Here is a 23,265-nt window from a genome sequence, read left to right as displayed (position 1 = left end):
AGTTTATTGTTTGACCATGAATTAAAATAAACTGGATGCTATAGAACTTCTATTTGATGTGTATCAAAAATACTCAGATTTTTAAAAATGAAGATCCTTTTGGATTAAAATATCTCAAAGAATTAATTTTCCAAGACTGAAAACTCTATAGGTATACAATAGATTTAATTTTGAAACATTCAAAACAAATCATGTCAAAATTAAATACATTCTTACATTATTAGTAATATCAACAAAAGCAATATAGCAATTTTGTATTGACATTCATGGGAGGTGGATTTTGTAAACAGTTAACCTCCAGAATAACTAGTTAAGCAAAGCCTGAGGGTAATGAGGGTATTACCAGGGAGAATGGTGTTTGACAGTCTCTGACTGTGCAGAAGGAGGAGCTGGCAAAGTTGGAGAGAGGGATGTATAGGGCTGCAGATCTAGGCTTGAGTGGTGTGCACAAGTCTTTCAATGTGAGGATCCGGTTGCAGCTGGGCATGTTCCATGTCACACTCTTTTAGGATTGGTGGACATAGAGAAGCAAGCATCTGAAGAGGGTTTAAGTAAACAGTTGTTTGATAATTAAGAACTTTGTTCAATTTCAGGAGCTTAAGATTCAGATAAATTAATTTTTAGTAAGTTCCTGAAAAAAAAGTTTTTGTTCTAATTTACAGCCTTATCTTAATGGGCAAGAACATTTAGGGACTAAAAGCAAAATCTGGATGTAGGTTGCTTCTTGTGCCTGATAGGTGAATGCCAAGGCCTTCATCATCAATTTCATTAGCAAATTGAGAACTGAATTGTAATGTGAAATACTTTACTTTGCGCTTTGTGTGGAAGAGGTATAAAATAAAAGGGTGCAATTACCCAGAAAGATCTTCAACTGGGATATACTGCTTTGTTTTTCCATTGGTTGGACAAATTAATGAAACGGATCGTTCAAAAATGACAGTAACAATCATATAGAGGACAGACCTAAAACTACATTCTTGGAGCTCAGGATGAAGAGGTTAGACAGCGATTCTATCTTGTCACACCTTTTCATTTAAAAAAACTGACTGATAAAGATTTGTGCTCAAGATAATTAACTCTTAACTTTCAATGAGCTTAAAAGGAAGAAATATTTAATGAAAGTACTGTATAGACATGCATAATGCTGTGTTTTAAGAATGTTTCAAATACACCTACCTTAATCTTCCTGTGTTAATGCACTTTACTCATTGAACTTACTAATATTTCATTACCTAATATTAAAGAAAATATCAAAAGATAGCTACAGAAAGTATTTTTTTAATTCAATAATAGGAGTTTTTAAATGGGAGATTCCACTAGTGATTATAAATCAAACCAGTAAGTAGGATAAATATGAGACCCAGAAGACCAGATTTTAAAGACCAGAAAAAAATTAAAGAAAATAAACAAATGTTAAGCTAGGGAGTTACACTTGAATTTTTTTAAAAAAAAGTTTCTCCTACTAATTCAACATTGAGAAATTAATAGTAAAAGTGGCAGGAATGCAGATCTAAAGGTATTCATGTCTCAAATCTCTTGTCGATTTTTTAAAAGTCTAATATATAATCATCCAATAAAATTTATTTTAAAATTCATCAAATGTATTCTCTTCTCAAACAGGTTCACTTCCTTCTACTTTAGTTCTAAGGGAAATAAAAACTGATTTACTTTCCTCTACCTTAATATTATTCATCAGCTGCTCAGAGTGTTCTCTTACTATCCGGGACTGCGGGGCCATATGTTATTCTCTTTTCTATTGAAAAATAACCATCATTTTTGCTAAGATTGCTCTAAGCTCTTCTTTCTCCCTAAGCTCAAAGACTGCATCCCTATTTATAATTCTGTAGTGTGCTTGCTCCCCTGGGACAGGAACCACTCCTTGGGTGGCTCCTGCTATATTTATCTCCACAGTGTGGTAGAAGGGGGAAAAATCATTTTTCTTTTAACTTATAGTGAAAATATTATAAGGTTTATTTGTAAAGACATGCCATTTGGCTCTTCTTGCTAATCTGTGATGGCTTTGTTCACCACTATGAATAAATGGTCCAGAATTATGAATATTAAGGAAAATGGAAGAGACATTAGTTTGAGGCTGGACTGTTGATTCAAGCAAGCACTAATTAAGAGCAAGAAGACAGGGGACTAAATGGGTAACCCGGGTGACCGGTGTTGCTGTTCGGCAGTCATCATAAATATGTTATGAAAAGAAAGGGAAGGGAGGAAAAGAATATAAATTGAAATAAATACCTATTATTTATTTAAATTCATCATTTGTTCTAAAATCACTAGAAAGGAAAACAGGTAAAGTTAGTGATGAAAAAGGACAGAATTTATTTGTAGCTGATGAAGGAAATTCAGAAGGTGATGTAAGGCCCTCTTCACATAGACTACTTTTCAATCCATCCAGACTGGCTTAGGTAGTAACTTGGAGATCTGTTTTTGTTTCTTTCCCTTCTTTCTTAAAATTCCTTTTCCTGTCCCTGTCCCCAGACTGCAGTTCCAACACATCACTGTCCCCATTTGTGATTAACGTCACAAAGAACTATTGGTCTTCTGTGCAGTTCTTGATTCTATAGGAGAACTTCTAGGAGAGTCATATTAGACACTCAGTCTTCTGAATGAAATACTAACATACAAGCAAACCATTTTTGCTTGTGCAAGCTATCACTGACTGCTTCTCATCATATAATTTCTAGGTGTTACTATTTATTGTATTGAAATAACCAGAGAACAAGTCAGAAAACCTTGCTCTGCCAAAAGCATCAGACATTTCCACATCATCTTCACAACCTTTGATGCATACTTGTTCACCATTATGCATGTGAATGTGTTCTGGTTCTGAGGTGTTGTGACTTGTATGAATTTGTTCACTGTGAACAGTGTACCCAATTCTCTTCAATATTGCCTTTATTCCAATAATGGGCAGGAGGTCAGGAGATGCAAAACACCATGGAAAAGTTTAGAATTAAGTATACCTGGAAAGGAGATATCATTAAAAAGAAAAAGTACTCAAGATTGCTTTGATTTGTGTGTGTGTGTGTGTGTGTGTGTGTGTGTGTGTGTGTGTGTGTGTGTAAACTGCTGAGTAGCTTCTGTGGCAGGTTTCCCTTAGGTTGACATTTTCCCTCTGAGGGTTCTTAAGATGATTTAATTTTCCAATGAATGTTGGTAAATTTAATTCAAAATTATATTAAATCAACAGCTGTTCAGATGCATGCAATTATTTAAAATGAAGACATCATTCTAAAGGTGACAAAGTAGATTCACTGGCAGGCGAGCACAGACATTTTGATCTGTGATCACACAAGCCAGATAAAATACCAGACACAAAATTCTCAACCCAAAGGAGAAAAAGGTTGAGTAGGAACTGAGCAGTTGTAGAACTGAATACATGAAAATGTCTGTATGAAGATAGTTCATTATGAGTGGCTTTAGAACAGTATAGAGCTATGGTTAACTGGCAACACTTATAAGTTTAACTAGATAATGAATCAGTAACTTACTTTTGAAACTGCCTTTTCACTTTGTCCCTTCTTGCACATCTCAGAATGGGCAGCAGGTTGCCCATATTTTAATGAATGTTCATTTGTTAAACGAGAAACCTGAATAGCCCTCTCTAACACTGTCATCATTGCACAATAGACTATGTGCTAGCTGGGCTTCCTGATCATTGAAGAGGATTAATGTGAGCCAAGTACTGAAATCTGCTCAGGTTACTAAAGGCTAACAAGATTGTTCTAATGTGTCTGTTGATTATGCACATTTTCTCCTCTACAGATATTACATTACCTAGTCAATCTGTTCGTCAATTGTTCATACCTTTGTTGTTGCAGATACAGATGTGGTGTATAAAAGCGAGAATGGACATGTCATTCAACTGAATATAGAAACAAATGCTACCACGTTATTATTGGAAAACACAACTTTTGTAAGTAATGGATAATTAATTACTTTATACACTTCAGTATTGTTTAGAATACTCTGTAGGTATAGTTCAGCTGCAGCACTTTCAAAGCATTTCAGATGAAACGTAAGAGTTGAAAAATCATTAGAATCAATAGGCTTATTGATAAAAAATACTCCTATGACCATCTGCTTTGTTTTGTCCCCATTTATCCTTTTTAGTGAATGAGTAAATGTTTCCAGCAATAATACTTCCTTACAATGAATATTTCTTCTAATATTTTCTATGTTAGATTAGTCACATACAAGTGCCACGACTGAGAAAACAGGTTATTCTATCACATGTTACCACAAACATTTTATCCCTTTTTACTTGGCATTCTTCCTAATTCTGTTATGGTTTTCCTGACTGATCAGAAGGCAAGCTTTTTAAAACTAGCCTTCTGCTTGTGTTGATATGTTTTTGAGGATTCTATCAATATCATTTTCTTTCTCCAGAATCATTGTTGAGCCTAATAATGTTCAATTAATGGAATGCATTTATTTTGCTCTTATAAGCAAATATGAACTTGTCTTTCTGGTAAATTCAATCTTCTTAAGGTTAGATTTAGTTACTGTTACCTGTTGAGCAAGTGATAATGAATTATCCATTGCCAAACTTCAGAATCCAGCCATCAAACACTACTGAAAAATAGTGCACAGTAATTTGCTCACTGTTTTATATAACCAAAGGCTCAATATATTGTTCATATTATACAGACAAAACATAGTATAAGGACTCAGAACATCTTCCACAGAATTTAAAGCAATAAACAAATCAACTAGGTCTTAAAACATGTTCCTACATGTACATTTGGAATAGGCCTTAAACTTCATGTTATTATAGGATGGCCAGGTAGAAGAGATGGACTGGAACTGTTGTTTAATGTTTTCATATGTTAATAAAAAATGGTCATTGAAATCATGGTCACTGAAATTAGTGCAACCAGCTGATATACTTTAGCAAGTGGATCATTCACTAGCAGAGAATACTGACATTTTTATTTTTAAACTAACTTATTAATTCACAGATATCAGAGAAACAGCTACTCTGAAGGCATCTTGTTATAGTATGTGCAGAATGCCAAGGATTTTTAAGACATATTGATCACTTGCTAAGAAGTGGTTGGGGGAGATGATAATAAGCCTCATCAAAAAGTTCAATAAACAATATGAAGCAATATCTACTATTTTTTAATTGGATGGTCCTCAGAGATATTAGACAAAAGGCTAAGGAACCATTGAGAGATGCTGAAATCCTTAGAAAAGAAGCCCTCAACAGGAGATAGGGCAGGAGGCACAAAGCAGGAATTGGGAATTATGAGAGGGTATGCTAATGATTTGCTGATTAAAGTCAATGTGAATTGATTCTTGATAAAATTAGTTTGGGGAACAAAATAAGTGCATTTTAATCTTGTTTCCTTTATCATAAAGTATTGTTCTTGTGGAATATAGGCATGCAGTGGCTAATCATTTAAGTTAGGTATAGATACTCAGTATATGAATATCGGTTCTGTGACTGTCCCTTACTGATCATTCCCTCACACAAGGTAATGAGGTCTTCCTCTGGTCAAAAATTATGTATTTATTCTTCAACATTTATTTCCTGCTTTCATAGCTTCTATGATTCATCCAAAAAGAAACAAACAAAAAAAAATCTGAAAAGTTTTTGGTTTATTATTCCATTATCCCAATTATTTTTTTGGTACTTAATGCCACATCCATGTCCTCTCACTGTAGCTCTTTCCATGTGCTGGTGAATGTCATTTTATCTTTGTACTTCTGTGTTTAATTTTTTAAATCCTTTTGAGGTATATTTCTACTCTCTTCTATGTAGGCTATGACTCTTAATTACCAGAGTCATATTATGCAAATATTCTGATTTACTGATCTTCTAAAATGCATAGGCTTCCTAAAGATACTTATCTCACAACACGGATAATTAAGCAATTTATAAGTTCTGGAGGTGCCAGAATTCAGTTGGAAGAGGTGGCCAGTAAGGAATTTGAGTGTAGCATATATTTGCAACCAGTCAACCCCAAGTTGCAAACAAAGGACCAATTACTGGGATTCCACATGATTTCAGAGGAACTCATTTAATCATTTCCTCCCAACTCCAAGATAGTATTATAAAAATGCAATTGTGTTTTTAAAGCTCATGTTAAGCCACATTCTAGACTAACTTTCTCTCCTGGGCCATTTTGTTAGAAAACATATTTTATCAGAATATAAGAATTTTATTTATTTTGCAGTTTTTTCATTGAGCAATTATCAATATTTTAATTATAATCACAATTAATGGAATAAATCACTATGAAAAGCTTTGTAATAAAAATGTGCCAAGTCACTTGAAAAAAGACACATTATTGATAAAAATGTGACAACAGATGGCCTGTTAAGGTATGTTTTGCTAAAATGTGACCGTCAATTTCTTTGAAAATTAAAATAACACTACATTGTCATTTCTCTGCTTTAAAGCATTTTAAATATGAATAGTGGGAACTTTTAGCTTTGTAATCATGGTTAACACACTCTATGAATAATAATAATATTAGGCATGGCTGTCAAAAATAAAACAAAACTAAATCATTTTCCTGAAATAATTGTCTTAAGGCATTCTTTTTGATTGAAGATAGGTGGATTTCTAATGAAGAAGGAATTAAAGCATATTTAACTTTTTGAAGAGGAGTTACATAAACGAAGTGTTTTAGACTCAAAACTGCTCGTAGTCATTTCTAAGTGTTCAGAAATGTTATCTCTTAAAGCCAGAACTATTTCAAACAAATGCTCATTCACAGTGACACAATGAGGAAAATGTTCCATAAGTATTATCTTTTTCTGCTGTCAATAAATTGAATATTATGAGTGGTCTTGGCAGAAAACACCAGCAGCCATAAATACTTGTAGCAAATCACTTTTTGAAATTAGAAAGGAATTGGAAACGTGGGTTGAAACGATGTGCTTAAATATTGGTAAGGTTAAAAAAAAAGAGTTCATGCACAGTATGGGAAGAGATAACTGATAGATAAGAATCTTGCATCTGATTTATTTAGGCTATGAAAATAGCCTAAAAGAGAGGGAGAAAATTCATATATAGTAGCAAAATGATTCCAAGGAAAATGTTAGCTAAACAATTTTTGTCCAACTATGTATTTATAGATTATAATAAGATTGTAGCTTGACTAGAACCAGGGACTATTTATTAACTTGTAATGCATAGAAATACCTTCAGTTGACTTATACATGTTGTAGTATTTTTATTCTTTTTTTTAAATTTGTTTTGCCATTGGTTATGTAGAAGTGAGGGGAGCTAACTGTATACCACCATGAAATCATGAAGCTTATTTTCTGTTTCATGTTTGAGAAAATGGGTACCCTATGAAAATAATACAGCTGCACAAATAAAGAATTGTTGGATGAAGACACTCCATAACTCCCCTCTTCAATTTTGAAGCGAAGTAAAGTTTTCAGAAATTTCTGACCAGTCAGGTGGTTTCACATGTTGGCTATAATCATGTAGAGTCTGTTATTTTTTTTAAGATCTGGCCTTACCAGTACTCCAGCAGTGGTTGACATCAGTGGTATAACTAGCACTGATTGAGCAACGAAGTCACAGGACCTGCACTTGTATGCATGTTGCTTTGTGCAGGACTGTACAGTTTGTCTCTTTCTCTAGACCAGTGGCTCTCAGATGGTGGTGTACTTTGTCCTCAGGAGATGTTTGGTGATTCTGGAGACATCATGATTGTTACAGCTGAAGGTCAGGAGTTTGCCATGGGAATCTAGTGAGTAGAAGTCAGAGATGCCACTAAACATTCTATAGTGCAGAAGCCATCTTATAACAAAAAATTATCTAGCCAAAAATATCAGTGGTGCCAAGTTTGAGAAATCTTATTCTAGACAGAGGTCCCAGGAATACTCAGTGATAACTAGAAGGTAGTTTTGTCAAGGTGAACTCAAAGCCATGATTCTTTAATGGGTAATTGTCACAGAGGGTCTTAAATTGTGGCTTCCTGCTTCATTATCTTGAGATAAGTTTCTTGTTCTTATGGGAAATTTGCAAAGAAGTCTAGCATGCATGAATATAATAATTTGGGCTTGAATTTCTGTCCTTTGGATAGTGAGGATATAGGCTAAAAGTATCATCCAGTTTTCTTGCAGTTTTCTGGGGATACTTCTAATTGAGCCATTTTTGTTCAGACAAGATAATATCACTTATTGGTTGTTGCCAACTCCTTTGACTAGGAAGCAAATGATCCTCTTTAAGTTAGAAAATAAAAACTGATAACCACAGAGGACTCCAGCCAGCATAATTATTTCCACTGGAGCATTGTTATAAATGGTTGAATTTAGTTGACTTTAGATTGAGTAAATCTCTACCCGTCCCAATAGCAATCACCACTACCTGTTATTGAATGCATTAATATTGCTTTCATTTTTATTATTCACCTTGAACACATTTATACACTTTTTACATCCACATTATTTACTTTGAAAATAACTATTATGTTTTAAATTACTTAATTTCCAACTCTTAATCATCAAAGAAATATCTATCTTTATTCATGACCTATGTACATTCAGAGAAATAGAAATGAAGTAACCCATTTTTCATCAAAGATAGGAATATTTTTTGTATATTTATTAATCTAGGAAAGAAAACATTGTAACTATCATAAATATTTAACTTGCTTAAAATTTTCTATACATTAGATTGATGTGAAAATGAATTCTAGCAGTTTTAAAAGTGATGGTTATCAAAACAGGAACCTTAGAAAGAAAAGTTCTGATTCTCACCCTGGAAGTCTGCTCAAGTATAAATTTAAAGTGTGAAGAGATACGCTTGTCTCCATATGTTTGCAAATGTGATGTGATAACTGCCTCATTCCATATAGGCATTCAAACACTTGCCCTTAAATGAGAAAGATTCCAGAAGAGACCACTCCACTTTAAGTTTTTCCCTAAATCATACTGTGAATGATCTAAGAAATAGATGCTACAAACAAATTTATTCATTGGGCCAAAGTACCTTAGATGGTATAAACACATTTATCCTCAGTAGTGTTAACTGTTACTAAAAAGCCACATCAAAAGCTACGTCAATCATTTTGAAGATTCTTGAGTAACTCGTCATTGACAGAAACTAAAATCATCTAACCAATGTCTAAAAGTCTCTTTTTTATAGAAAACAGCACTGACATAACTGACTCTTATTAGATATCATTTGTTTAACCATTTGAACAAGAGCTTTTTTTAACCTCATCTAATATATTCACTTTAATATGTGCATTAAAGTGATTACAATTTCAGTAGTAACTTCTTTAAATCTTCTTATTTAGTCTTCTTGGGGCTGGGAAAGTAACTTTCTTTGGTGTGTGTCAGGATGATAGAAACCAACAGGAAGCTAGATTTATTGCAATGAATTACACTTGTTTAGAAGTCAGCTTCCTGAGAGGTCAGTGTCATGAATTGCATCCAGGACAAATCAGTCCATTTTGACCAACTCAAGGATCTAGTTATATGCCCTTTAACATCTGATAAATACTTCCACCTTTCATTTATTTCTGAAAATTTTACATTTAGCTATATCCCAGTCATAGAGAACCAATTAGAAATTTAAAAAAATAAATAAAACATCCAAATTCTTCTATTAATTTGTAATGGAGTTTGTGTGAGCAAAATACATTTTTAAAGGAACTTTTCCAAGTTTCAAAGTTAATGATGTAGAGATACATTTTTTCCCCTTTTGAAGTTTCAGAACACTTTGTTTCCTTGTTGATGGAGAACCATTCATTAGTAGAACTTTTGTAACCTATCCTTACTAAAGAATACCGATATTTTCACAGTACATTGAGAATATATTGAATTAATAGTATGCTTATGTTACATGTATGAGCATTCAAGGAAGTACAGTTTTTAGCAAATATTAAATGATAATGGCAGCATATTATAGAGCTAAAAGCGTTCTCCGTATCTCCTGCTTCAGTTTAAGTAAAAAGAAACAGACCCAGAGTAATAGTGCTTCTAGAGGAGTCTTGAGACTAGAGTATAAATTTCTTGACTCCTAGTCATGTTACTTCTAATATACCTAGATGAGTTTTCCATTCAAAATCTCTTTTAAAGAAATGTAAACTAAATTAAATCTCTTTTTTCGTATCAGGTGTTTCTATATTTATTTGTGTATTTTTTATGTTAGCCTTTTTCAAAAGATACTTAAATGAAATATGTGTATACATTTATATGTATGTATCAATATAAACACATTTTATATGTATTTGTTTTACCACTAGCCATTCAGGAAGAAAGTACTAGATACACAATGAAAAAGCACTGGACATTGGGTGGGAACTGCATAGATCTATTCCAAGAACAGAAAAATATATATAAGTAGTGGAGGGTGTGGATAATGGTACAAGATGAATCCAGATGGATAACCAGAAGAAAGGTAATGTTGAGTTCTGTAGGCTAAGGTTTTGTTTTGTGAGCAGTAGGCACATTTTGAAATAAAGTGGCAATATCTAAGTCATATTTTAAAAGAATACTGTCATGTGAAGATTCCGTCTTAGGGATATTAAAGTAGAAATTGTGAGACCACTTTGAAGTCTACAGCAAAGGTACAGATAAGGGAATATTCAGGAATTGAATTAGAATGATACGTAAAGTGGATTGACAATTTGTTAGTATAGAGTAGACAGGTCTTTGTTGACTAGTTTCTTTGTGTCTTCCAGACATAAAGGAATTAACATTGTCTTTTAGGTTTTTAAGAGATGTTAAGTCTCTGTTTTAAACATTTCCAACTAATCTTCACAATAGAATCTATTTAATGTTCAGTTGTTATATACATACTTGACCCTTGAACAACACAGGTTCAAACTGTGTGGGTCCACTTATTCATGGAATTTTTTTTTTCAGTTAGTATATTTGAAAAAAATTTGAAGATTTGTGAAAACTTGAAAAAAAATCTTTTTTATAGCTTCCTTTATAGTAAGAATACAGTATATAATACATATATAAATATATATTAATCAATGGTTTATGTTATTGGTGAGGCTTCTGGTCAACAGTAGGCAATTAGTAGTTAAGTTTTTGGAAAAAGTTGCATGTATATTTTCAACTGCACAGAGGATTGGTACCTCTAAGCCCCTCTGCTAAAGAGTCAACTGTATATGTTTACACATATTCTGTATATTAAAAAACAATAGAGGAATATTTAGTGGCCTGTTTGAAAAAAGACAATGAAATTAAGAAATTAACATAGAACATAGAAATACAAACCATCATACCTTGGAGGTTAAAAATGTGCTATTTTGTTATTTGATTGAGTCATTCAATAATCTTACGTTCTTGTTTTATCCCACACACTGTAGTAGCTGCTGAAGATATGATAGTAAAAAAATAGAACTGTCCTGGTTATAGTGATCTCATGGTCTAGTAAGCAAGGAGAACACTCATTAAAGAATTAATTATATATGAGCATTTATACTCTCTGATATGGAATAAAAGTGGAACGTAGGAATGAAAACTAAAAATAAAACATTACATTCATGTTAGACTTTCTAATATATTGACCTCTATTTTGAAGAAGTCATTATAAGCTTCTTTATTGAAGCACAGATGAGTGAAGAGGAGTTAACCAGGTAAAAATAAGAGCTTGGAGGTGGTGGGAATAGCATGAGACTAGGAGCATTAAAAACCTTGAAAGGATGCCAGTGTGGCACAAGTAAGCCAAGCCAGATGAGGTTAGAAAATAGGATCTGATCATGAACGTCACAGTGATGGATTTTTAAATATTATCGAATTTGCTTTTGATTTTCTCCACCCACTAAAATTGTGAGCCCATTAGAATACAAGCAAGTAGAGATGCTGTGATTATTGAAATGAAAAAAGATCAAAAGACAGAAAACAATTATTTAATTCTTTACACCGTATCTTTATTTTGTAACTGTTAATTTGTAGGATATTCAAGAAATTGGTATAAACAGAAAATTGCTTATTAGTCATGGAAAAAACTGTTTCTTAACACCTTATATTCAGGAAAATCTATCTATTCATCTCTTAATTGACAGTTATAAGTAAAATGACTTGTAATTGATATTTTTTTCTAGTGTATAGCTAATGGGAAAATCAGAGCTGAAGTAAAGCTTACTTTTAAAACTGAGAAAGAAATGAGAGCATGGAAATTATACTAACTCCTCTGACTTCACACTACTCTTTAATTTGTTTTCTGATTCCCTCCTCTGTCTGTCTTTCATTTATTTATGTGTGTGTAACAGATCTATGGAGAAACATTTCATATACTATAATTTTCGTTAATGTGAAGTGTACAGTTCAGTGGTTTTTAGTCTGTTCACAGAGGTGAAAAACCATCATCACAATCTAATTTTAGAACATTTTCAGCTGCTGCAAAGAAACCCATACATACTAGCAGTACTTCCCCAATCCCAGTCTCTCCCCCCTACAGACTCATGCAAGTACTACTAGTCTACTCCATGTTTCTATGGATTTGTGTATTGATAAATAAAACATACAATATGTGGTCTTTTCTAACCACCTAGCATGATGTATTCAAGGTTCATCCATGTTTTAGGATATATCAGTATTTCAGTCCTTTTTATTACTGAATAATATTACTTTGTATAGATACACTAATTCGTTGATATATTTATTAATTAATTGACATTTGGGCCATTTCAATTTTTGGGCTATTTACTTCTAAATTATGAATAATACTTCTATGAATATTTGTTTACAAGTATCACATAGGCATATGTTTTCGTCACTCTTGACGTATTTCCATTATTCAGGAATGGATTTCTGGGTAAGATGATAACTCTATGTTTAGCATTTTGAACAACTGTGAAATTATTTTCCGAAGCCATCACAGCTGTTTACCTTCCTGCCAGCAATTAAAGGGAGCCAAGTTTCTTCAGATCCTCATCAGTCCTTGTTTTTGTCTTTTTTATTTTAGACATCTTAGGTCTGAGAAGTGGTATCTCATTGTAGTTTTGATTTGGGTTTTCTTAATTTACTAATGATGTTGAGCATCATTCATTTGCATATTGGTCATTTGTATATCTTCTTTGGAGAAATTACTGTTAAAATAATTTACTGTTAAAAAAACAATATTTTAATTGGGTTCTTTGTCTTTTTATTAATAAACTTTGTCCTTCATATGCAAAGTGTAAGTTCCCTGTCAGAAATCAAATTGTAAATATTTTCTCTCAAGTGTATTGTCTTTCACTTCCTGAACATTATTGTTTGATGCACAAAAGATTTTAAATTTGATGAAATCAAATTTATCTACTTTTTCTTTTGTCTTACGTACTTTGTTAATACAGAAACTTTTGCAAAACCCATGATCATGAAGATTTATGCCTATCCTTTTGTATCAAAGCATTATAATTTTTACTTTTAAATTTAGTTCTGTGATTTGTTTTGAGTTAACTTTATGAATGATGTGAGGTAGTTTGTCCAGACTCGATTTTTGCATGCAATATTGATTGAAAAGGCTTTTTCTCCCCATTGAGTGGTTTTGGCCCCCTTGTGAAGTATCTGTTGACTACTAATGTATGGACTTATTTCTGGACTCTCCCTGTTTTTCTCTATTCTTATTCTTATGCTAGTGCCACACAGTCTTTATCCTGTAGGTGTGTAATAAGATTTTAAATCAGGGTGTATGAGACCTTGAACTTAATTCATCTTCAAGACTGTTTCAGATATTCTGAGTCTCTTTTCACTATCATATGAATTTTAAGGTCAACTGGTAAATTGTTTTCCAAAAAAAAAAAGAGAATCTTGAATTTTGATAAAGATTTTGTTAACTTTGTAGATTCATTTTGAAAATATTGCTATCTTAACAAGAGTAAGTCTTCTGATGCCTGGATATGCAATTTCTTTCATTTATTTAGCTCTTTAATTTCTTACAAACATGTTTTTTGGTGTATATACCTTATACTTTTTAGTGAATTTATTCTTAGATATTTTAATCTTTTGAAAGTATTATAAACGGGATTGCTTTGTTTATTTTATCTTTGAATTGTTTGCTGCTTGTGTATTGAAATATAACTGATTTTTCTTATTAATATTGTGCCACATTGCTGTGTTTGATGGATTCCATAGGATTTTCCATATACATGGTGTCATCTGCCAATATAGGCAGTTTTATTTATTTTCCTTTCTGGCAGCATTTTCTTCTTTTTCTTGCCTAAGTGCCCAGTGAGAACCTCCAGTACAATGCTGAATAGAAATGGTGAGAGCAGACATCATTGCTGCATCCTTAATTTTAGGGAGAAACCATTTAGGTTTCCTCTGTTAATTATGTTATTAGCTCCTTTTTTAAAAAATTTCTGTAGATACCTTTTATAAAGTTGAAGATTTTCCTTTCTATTCCTAGTTTGTTTAGGGTTTATCATGAAAGGGTTTGAGAGTTTTGGAGTTTACTAGGTACATTTTCTTCATCCACTGAGATAATTCTCTTTTTTTAAAATATTTTATTTTTATTAATATAAATTACATTGACTTAATTTCAGATCATTTAAGAAACTTCTATTGCTGTGAGAAATCTCACTTCATCATGGTGTACAACCTTTTTCATATGTTGTACGATTCTGTTTGTTGGTGTTTTGTTCAGAATTTTTGTGTTTATTCATTAGGGATATCAGTCTATAATTTTCTTTTCTAATAATGTCTTTGTCTAGTTTATATCTCAAGATAGTACTGTTCTCATAGAATGTGTAGCAAAGTGTTCTCTCTTATGTTTTGTAAGAATTTGTGAAGGATTGGTGTTAATTATTTTTTAAATGTTTGATGTAATTCATCAATGAAGCCATTTGGGTATTTGGTTTTCTTTGTTGAAGTTTTTTAATTACTAGTTTAATCCCTTTATAGGTCTATTCTATTTCTTCTTAAATCAATTAGAATATTTTCTCTTCAAGAATTTGTCTTTTCAATCTAAATAATTATAAATTTCTTGGCATACGGTTTTACATAATATTTCCTTATATTTTTATTTCAGTAAGGTCAGTTGTGGTACCCCCTACTTGATGCATAATTTTAGTAATTTGAGTCATCTTTCCTTTTTTTATCAATCTAGATAAAGGTTTGTCAGTTTTAATTTTATTTTCAATAAACCAACTCTTGATTTTATTGATTTTATCTACTGTTTTCCTATTCGAATTGGATTTATATGCACTCTAATCTTCATTATTTCCTTCCTTTTGCTTGCTTTATGGTGAGTTTGCTGGCCTTTTTCTATTTTCTTTAGGTAGAAACTATGATTATTAGTTTAAGATTCTTTCTTTTTCTTTCTCTCTCTTTCTTTTCTCTCTCTTTCTTCTCTCTCTTTCTCCCTCCCTTTCTTCCTTCCTTCCTCCCTTCTTTCCTTCCTTCCTTCCTTTCCTTATAAGTATGTGCAGTAGAAATTTCCCTCTAAGCCCTAGTTTAATGACATTCTATAAATTATTAAAGTTTGTATTTTTATTTTCATTCTACCCAATAAATTTTTTTACTTGTTTTTTCTTTGATCCGTTGGTTATTTGGGAGGGCATTGTTTAATATCCATATATTTATTAATTTCTCAAATTTGTTTCTGTTACTAACTTCTAATTAGTCCCACTGTGGTTAGAGAACACACTTTCTTTAATTTCAATTATTTTACCTTTATTCAGACTTGTTTAGTGGCCTAACTAGGGTCTTTCTTAGAGAATTTTCCATGTATACCACATAAGAATATGTGTTCCACTAGTAATTTCTGTCTGTTATGGTTTTATAATTTTCAAGTGTTCTATATATTTGTTCATCTTCCCAATTTTTCTATCTATTATTGGAGTTGGGGTTGTGAAATCTCCAATTACTACTACTGTTAAAGTGTCTATTTTTCCCTTCAGTTCTATCATTTTTTCTTAATATGTTTTGGGACTCTGTTATTAGGTGCATGTGTGTTTATAATTAATATATTTTCCTGGTGTAAATAATTATACAAAAATTGTTCCAACATATCTCCATTGCTTCTCTGTCCTTTGCATTATTATTACCATACAAGTTATGTCTTTATGTATTATAACCCTAACAACACAATTTATAATTATTGTTTATGAAGCTGACTTCTAAAATAGGTAGGGAAGAAAGGAGTTAAAGCGTTTATTCTGGCTTTCATAATTCCTATGTAGCTACCTTTACTGGGTCATTTTATTTCTTCATGTGGATTAGGCTGCTATCTAGTGTCCTTCCATTTTAGCCTGAAGGACTCCTTTTAGTATTTCTTGTAGCAACAAATGCTGTCAGTTTTTGTTCATTTAGAAATAGCTTAATTTCTCCTTGATTTTTTTAAGGAGAGTTTAGCTCAATATAGAGTTCTCTGTTGACAGGCTTTATCTTTCAATAGTTTAAAGATGTCATCCTCTCTTCTTACAGCTACGGTTTCTTAGGAGAAGTCAGCTGTTAATTTTATAAAGGATTATTTGTGGATAGGTTATTTTTCTCTTGCTATTTTCAAGATTTTTCTGTCTCTGTGATTTTGTCCAATTTGACTATGATGTGTTTAAGTGAGCATCTTTTTTACTTCATTCCTCTTGAAATTTATTCAGCTTCTTCAATATGAACAATAATGTTTTACATCAAGCTAAGAAATTTTAAGTTACTCTTTTTGGCTTATTTTCTCTCCTCTGTCTTTAGATTTTTACATGCATTTTATATGCTACATTCATTTTCCAAAATGGGGAGTATAAAGTTCTCAATTCAATATAACTAAGTATAATAATTTATTGTCACTCTAGTTGATGTTCTCTGTAAAATAATTACAACTTCATTTTAATCACGAAAAAATTAGCTTAGATGTTTTTATCTTGAATACTTTGTTTTTCTTTATTATTATTATTATTATTATTATTATTATTATTATTATTATTATTGTTATTAGGTAATAGACTCCTTGTATTAACTAAATAATTGCAACTGTGGCTCTGGTGGGAAGTGGGGTCCCCTCCTGGGACAAGTTCCTTGTGAATCTGGTGAAACTGAAGTAAATCAAAGGAAAGGAAAGATTGGGAGAAAGGCTTTTATTTCTTACAATTTGCTGGAGTTCTCTAGCCAGGCTTCACACAGTTCATCCCCTCCAGCAGTGGCATACACTGCTTTCCTCCCCCTGCCCACCCCTTCTGGCAGGAACTCTATGGGCAGCTCCGTGTTGACCAATGGGCACCAGACCAATTAGGTACCAGGAATGGACGGCAGGAGAAAATGGCCATTTTCTTTCTCCCCCTTGCCCTGGATCTACCAGAGGCTCTGCTGTGGTAAACATCGATTGGTATGTAAATGGACCAAGGCCAGGTGGGAAATTCTGTTTGAAAATTTACATTACTGTATACGACCCCTTAACCATTAATGCAGATTATCAGTGGTCAACAGTTATTATAGGTGAGATTGTAATGAAAATTCCTAGCATCTATCAGTTTACTATCTGGAATTAGTAACCTTTTTCAGCTTACCTCAAACTCCTGGACTGCCTTTGAATAGGTTCTCTTTTAAAGGTCCTTCAGAATGTAGATGTTCTGAATCCATTTTTGCTAGGATATTGATGATGATGATTGTGAATATTGAGCTTAGATTTAAAAGTATCTTATAAAAGATACTTAGAAAAAGATACCTAGAAAAAATATTCCTATTTATTTATTATTGATTTTAACAAAACATTAAGGGACTAAAAAAACCCAAAGTAAATGAATAACTACAGTGTAATTTAGGAAAGTATGTTATAATAGCAAAGTATGTATTTCTTCCTAAACAGAGGTATATTCATATTTGATTCAGAATGAGAAAGCTTGGACACATTATATCCACTAAACACCATAGTACTATTTATTTTAGAGGAAAAATACTTAGAATCACATTCTATTCTTTATAAAAATAAATAAGTAAACATTTAATTCATATAGCTCTGCAGACTAATCTTGAATCCTAGCTATGTGTATATACATATATAATATACATATATATATATATCCTTATATATTAATTATTTCTAAGAGAACAGAACAAATTTACATTGTAAGGTTTCTTTGTTACAAAGCCTACAGAGCTTATCCTTATAAGTTCTGGATAAGTCAAAGCTCATTTATGTAATACTATTTTTATAAGTGTATGGTTTTCTATTTTTTTAATCCTTGATTATATCCCACTTTATCCATAATTTTTATATGTCCCATAAAATGATAACATTGAATTGATATTTTAATAAAATACAGTACAATCAAGAATACAAATATTATTAATCTTCCTCATTGACATTCTAAAAAGATTATGAATATATATGGTTAGAAAAGATAAATAGTAAATTGAACTACATGAGAGGCAGTAGCCACGTGTGGCTATTGAAGTCTATTTTTAAATTAATTAAAATCTTATAATATTAAAAATTCCTTCATTTAGTCACACCAGCCACATTTCAAGTTCTTAATAGCTAAATGAAACCAGTGGCTATCACATTAGACAATGCACATACAAAATATTTGCGTTATCACAGAAAGTTCTACTGAACAGAGCTGGTACACATGCATATATAAGGAAAACAAAAGTTTCCCTCCATATCACTCAGTATGCCTTTTGACATAGCTGTGTACATATCAGTTGGTACCTGTCAAAAATTTCTATAATCTTGTCTGTATGTCTTCATAGATGTGTAACTAAACAATATAATATTTCCATATATATTTAGACTTATGTGCATGTGTGTGTTTGATTTCAATAATATTGATGGTCTATACTTTTTATCCACTTAATGTAATCTAGGATATTTTTATATGAGCCCATTTGTTTACTTCTAATATCATTTAATGACTACCTAAAATTTCTTTGCATGATTTGCTAACATTTATTTCTTCTTATATGCCTGGAAATACACTTGAAAGCCATTTTACAATATATTTTTCAGCTAAATTGATAGCAGTAGTGTTGATGGGTCAAAGGAAAGGCCAATTTGAAATTTAATAGTATCAAATTGCATTAATCAGACTCACCATAATATATGACATTTTCTATTACTATACTCTTACTGTCACTGAGTATTGTCAGCATTTTAACTATTATCAATTTGACTGATGAAAAATAGCTCTTAATTGTTATATTGATTTGCAATTACTTGAGTGAGGTTGAGCACCATCTTGTTATATATGCATTGGCAGTTGTTTGTTTATTCTCTAAGTTCCTTTGCATATGATTTTTAAATTAGAGCTATACATTGATACACACATGGATCAAAATTTTTTCTTTAGATATTTCTACTTAGCCTGAATCTCACTGGAATTATTCATTGACCATCATTTGGAAAGTCCAGTGAAAGGATTTTCTGTATTCCAAATCTCTCAGTACATAATTATCTATTATTAATTGGTAGAAGAAGGAATAAATAATGAGTGTCAGAATGGGAAGGAGGAACACTGGGAGGGGATTACAAGTAAATGCCTATAATGAACTCATTCAGCTATAAATACCTGTTTAATAAAATTTCAGGAAATCTTCTGCCCATAAGGTGTTGGAAATGTATCAAATTTTACCTTAATGTTCCAAATGAAAAAAAATTTAATATTAAAAAAGGAGAAATATACAAACTGAACACCTTCTTCATGCCTGAGGCTTAATCCAGCCTTCATTTAGACATTTTAAAATGTACAAAAGAGGGCTTGATCTTAACATTCTATACAATTAATAAAAAGAGTGAAGCTATTAATGAACATTTCTGAGAAAGAGAACAATGCAAGAAATGACCTTTGGCTTTGGCACATTAAATGTAAGGTTAGTAAATGGTAACTCAGCTCCTAAACCAACTCACTTAAGAAATTATTTTCATATCCATCCTTGGATTTCTGGTGCTCCATGTCTAACAGCTCCAGCAGTGTTTGCAATGGCAACTATGAGATTTAAAAAGTACAAAACAAAACCTTTTCTTTATTTCAGAGAAGTGGAGATTTGGGCTCAAGACTGAACCTGGAAACAGACCTTGGAGCATTCTTTTTGTTCCTTATTTTCATTCCATTAGACTTAACTTGATTTTGCAAGCTTTCTTCCCCCAAGTAAGCAGAAAGTGCTATACTACAAGGGAAGTAAATCTGAAATTACTCTTTTCCTTTGCTGTTGTTTTATGCTTTGACAGAGAAAGGTCATTTATGATATCTCTTGTTATCAAATGGACAGTGGCAAATGATAAGGAAAGGAAGATTGATTTTATTAGTATGAGTGTTGAGCATGAATAATAATAATCCACCCATTAATGTGCTCAAGAAATATTGATATTCCAAGCTGAAAACCTGAGCCTTGTTTTTGGTTTTTCAAATGAATTATATGTTCACAATCTTCCTCATGTCATATCCTTATAATTTTTTGTTATTTATATCCTGTATCTGTTATAATCTCATATTAAAAATTAGAGACAGATATTTTAGCATACTATAGAATTCCATGTAATAAATGATAAAAGCATGGTGAAAAACATTATTTAACTGAGGAAAACAAAGTTAGTATAATTAATATAAAAAGCTTTCAAAATCAATTGAAGAATGAACAAAATATGTAGCCTTTTCAAAAAACAAAAACATGGTTGATAAACATATGTATCATTTACATAATTTGTAAGCAGAAAAATGATGGTCATCAAAGAGATACTACCTATCCCTTTGGCAAGGCTGTGCTCTGATGTTACCAACTGTTGGAGAAAATGGGGAGAACAGAACCTCTTACACATTACTAGCAGGAATGTAACTTATGTTTTTACTTTGGGTAACAGTTTGTCATTATTGTGTGAAGTAGAACATTCATCTTCCCTACAGCACAAAAGTTCCTCCCTAGATGTATGCCTTAAGAAAAATGTTTGCACATGTGCATCAATAAATAAGTAAACAAAAGCTTTATGAGTCATAACTGAAAACAGCTACTGGTCTATTCATCTGAGCTTAGGGTCTATAAATGGACATTTCTGAGGAGGACAGTAAAGAATTATTTTCAGTTTTAGAACATTAAAGTGCATGTTTAATAAATGACAAATTTTATCTAATTTACTCTGGAAACTTTTTATATCCTTGAGTTTCTGGTGAATGTCTGACATACTTAGTCTTAGTTGGTTTTGAATTCTTAATATAGGTATCAGAGAGTCTATGATCTTCTTACACTTCCCTTTATCACTCAGTATTCTTTACTGATTCATGCCTATTTACATTAAACTGTAGTTCACTTTTTTCATGACTACTATAAGATATTCAATTATTTTCATGTTAATTCATCATTTATCATGTTCATATGTGATGTATCTGTTGTTTATATGATATGCAAATTTAACTGTACATCCTGTATTTTTTTTGCTAAATCTATCATGAATAACATTCGATCAAGAGACAAAGTTATGCTTACTTCAATGGATAAATCATCCAGACAGAAAAACAGTTAGGAAACAGTGACTTTGAATTACACATTAGACCAAATGGACTTAATAGATTTACAAAGAACATTACATCCAAAAATAGCTGAATACACAAAGTGCACACAGAACACCACTATGATAGAACACATGTTGGGCTGAAAAATGTCTCAAAAATTTTAGATTGAAATCATACCAAGCATATTTCCTCACCACAACAGTATGAAACTGGAAACAAAGTATAAGAAAAAAACTGGAAAAACATGAACATGTGGTAGCTAAACAGTATTTACTAAAGAACCAATGGATCAAAGAAGAAATCGAAGGAGATATAAAAAATACTTAGAGAATAATAATAATAGAAAAACAACAGTTCAAAATATTTGGGATCTAGCAAAAGCAGTTCTAAATGAGAAGTTTATAACAATACAGGCTTATCAAGAAACAAGAAAAATCTCAAACAACCATTTTTAATCTTACACCCAAAGGAGCTTATACCAAAAAAAAAGAAGAATCCAAGTCCAAAGTTTATAGAGGAAAGGAAATAAAAACTGGAATATAAATAAGTGAAATAGATGTTGAAAAATATACAAAAGATCAATAAAATGAAGAGTTGGTCCTTTGAGAAGATAAAATTGATGAACTGTTAGCTAGACTCATCAAAAAAAAAATAAGGAGTCAAAATCAGAAATGAAAGAGGGCAAGTTGTAACAGGAAATACAGAAATACAAATAACTACTATGACATTACTATGAAAAATTATCTACCAATGTATTGGAAAACATAGAAGAAATGGATAAGTTCCTAGAAACATGCAATCTTCTAAGACTGAGCTAGGAAGAAATAGAAAATAGGAACAGACCATGTGCTAGGAAAATAATTGAACTGGTAATCAGAAAACTTCCAACAAACAAATGTTAGGAACCAGATGGCTTGACAGGTGAATTCTACCAAACATTCAAAGAAGAGTTAATACCTTTCTCAAATCATCCCAAAAAATTAAAGAGGAAGGAAAGCATACAAATTCATTCTGTGAGGTCAGTATCATTTGATACCAAATTCAGACAAAGACACTATTGAAAAAGAAACATACAGAGCAACATTCCCGATGAAACATAGATGCCCAAAGCAATCTACAGATTCAGTGCAATCCTATCAAAATACCAAAGGCATTTTTCACGTAACTATAGCAAATGATCCTAAAATTTGTGTACCACCACAAATAACCCCAAAAATCCAGAGCAACCTTAAGAAAGAAGAACAAAGCTGGGGGAATCATGCTCCCTGACTTCTAACTATATTACAGAGCCCTAGTAATCAAAATGGTATGCCACAGACACAAGAACAGATAGCTAGCTCCATGAAACGAAATAAAAATCCCAGAAATAAACCTATGCCTGTATGGTTATTTAATATAGGATGAAGGAGGCAAGAATATACAGTGGGAAAAAGACAATATCTTCAATAAATGTTGTTGTGAAAACTGAAAGGCTACATGCAAAAGAATGAAACTGGATCACTGTTCATGCCATGCATAAAAATGAACTCAGATCTGTATTCAAGATGATGGCATGAGAGGTGAGACAGAGAATTCTTCCCAAAACCACATATAGTGTGAAAATATAGTTAATACAACTAGCCCTAAAACAGCAACAGGAAAGAAGGCTGCACCAGACTGCATACAGACCTCATAAACAGAGCAGACCTCATGAAACAGAGTAACATATGAAAGCCTTGATCTGGCAGGACCTGAGCCCTTTCCCAACTCCAGCTTACCAGCAGGATGAAGAGAAATAGAGGAAGAGGGGATGGAAGCCTAGAACTCCTGAACATCCAGCCCTAGAGGTCTGTTTTGGGCCACAGAACTACATCGTGTGGTGTTCTGGAGGTTGCTGGGGTTGGGGAGCTGGGACAGACAAACT

The 23,265-nt window shown here is 32.2% G+C and overlaps 1 protein-coding gene across 4 annotated transcripts in view; it reads left to right on the top strand.

Moving 5' to 3' along the window:
- DPP10 (dipeptidyl peptidase like 10) overlaps positions 1 to 23,265 on the top strand; it is a 1,476,327-nt gene that overhangs the window by 1,143,074 nt on the left and 309,988 nt on the right. For all 4 annotated transcript variants that reach the window (XM_073241336.1, XM_073241338.1, XM_037017060.2 and 1 more), the window contains one exon: positions 3,834 to 3,928. In XM_073241336.1, the coding sequence (XP_073097437.1) occupies positions 3,834 to 3,928 (95 nt within the window). The remainder of the gene's footprint in view (positions 1 to 3,833; positions 3,929 to 23,265) is intronic.

The sequence above is a fragment of the Manis javanica genome, chromosome 7 (assembly GCF_040802235.1).
Source record: "Manis javanica isolate MJ-LG chromosome 7, MJ_LKY, whole genome shotgun sequence".
In the NCBI taxonomy this organism is placed as follows: Eukaryota; Metazoa; Chordata; class Mammalia; order Pholidota; family Manidae; genus Manis; species Manis javanica.
Note: the sequence above shows the minus strand (reverse complement) of the source record. Positions and strands in the feature narration are given on the sequence as shown.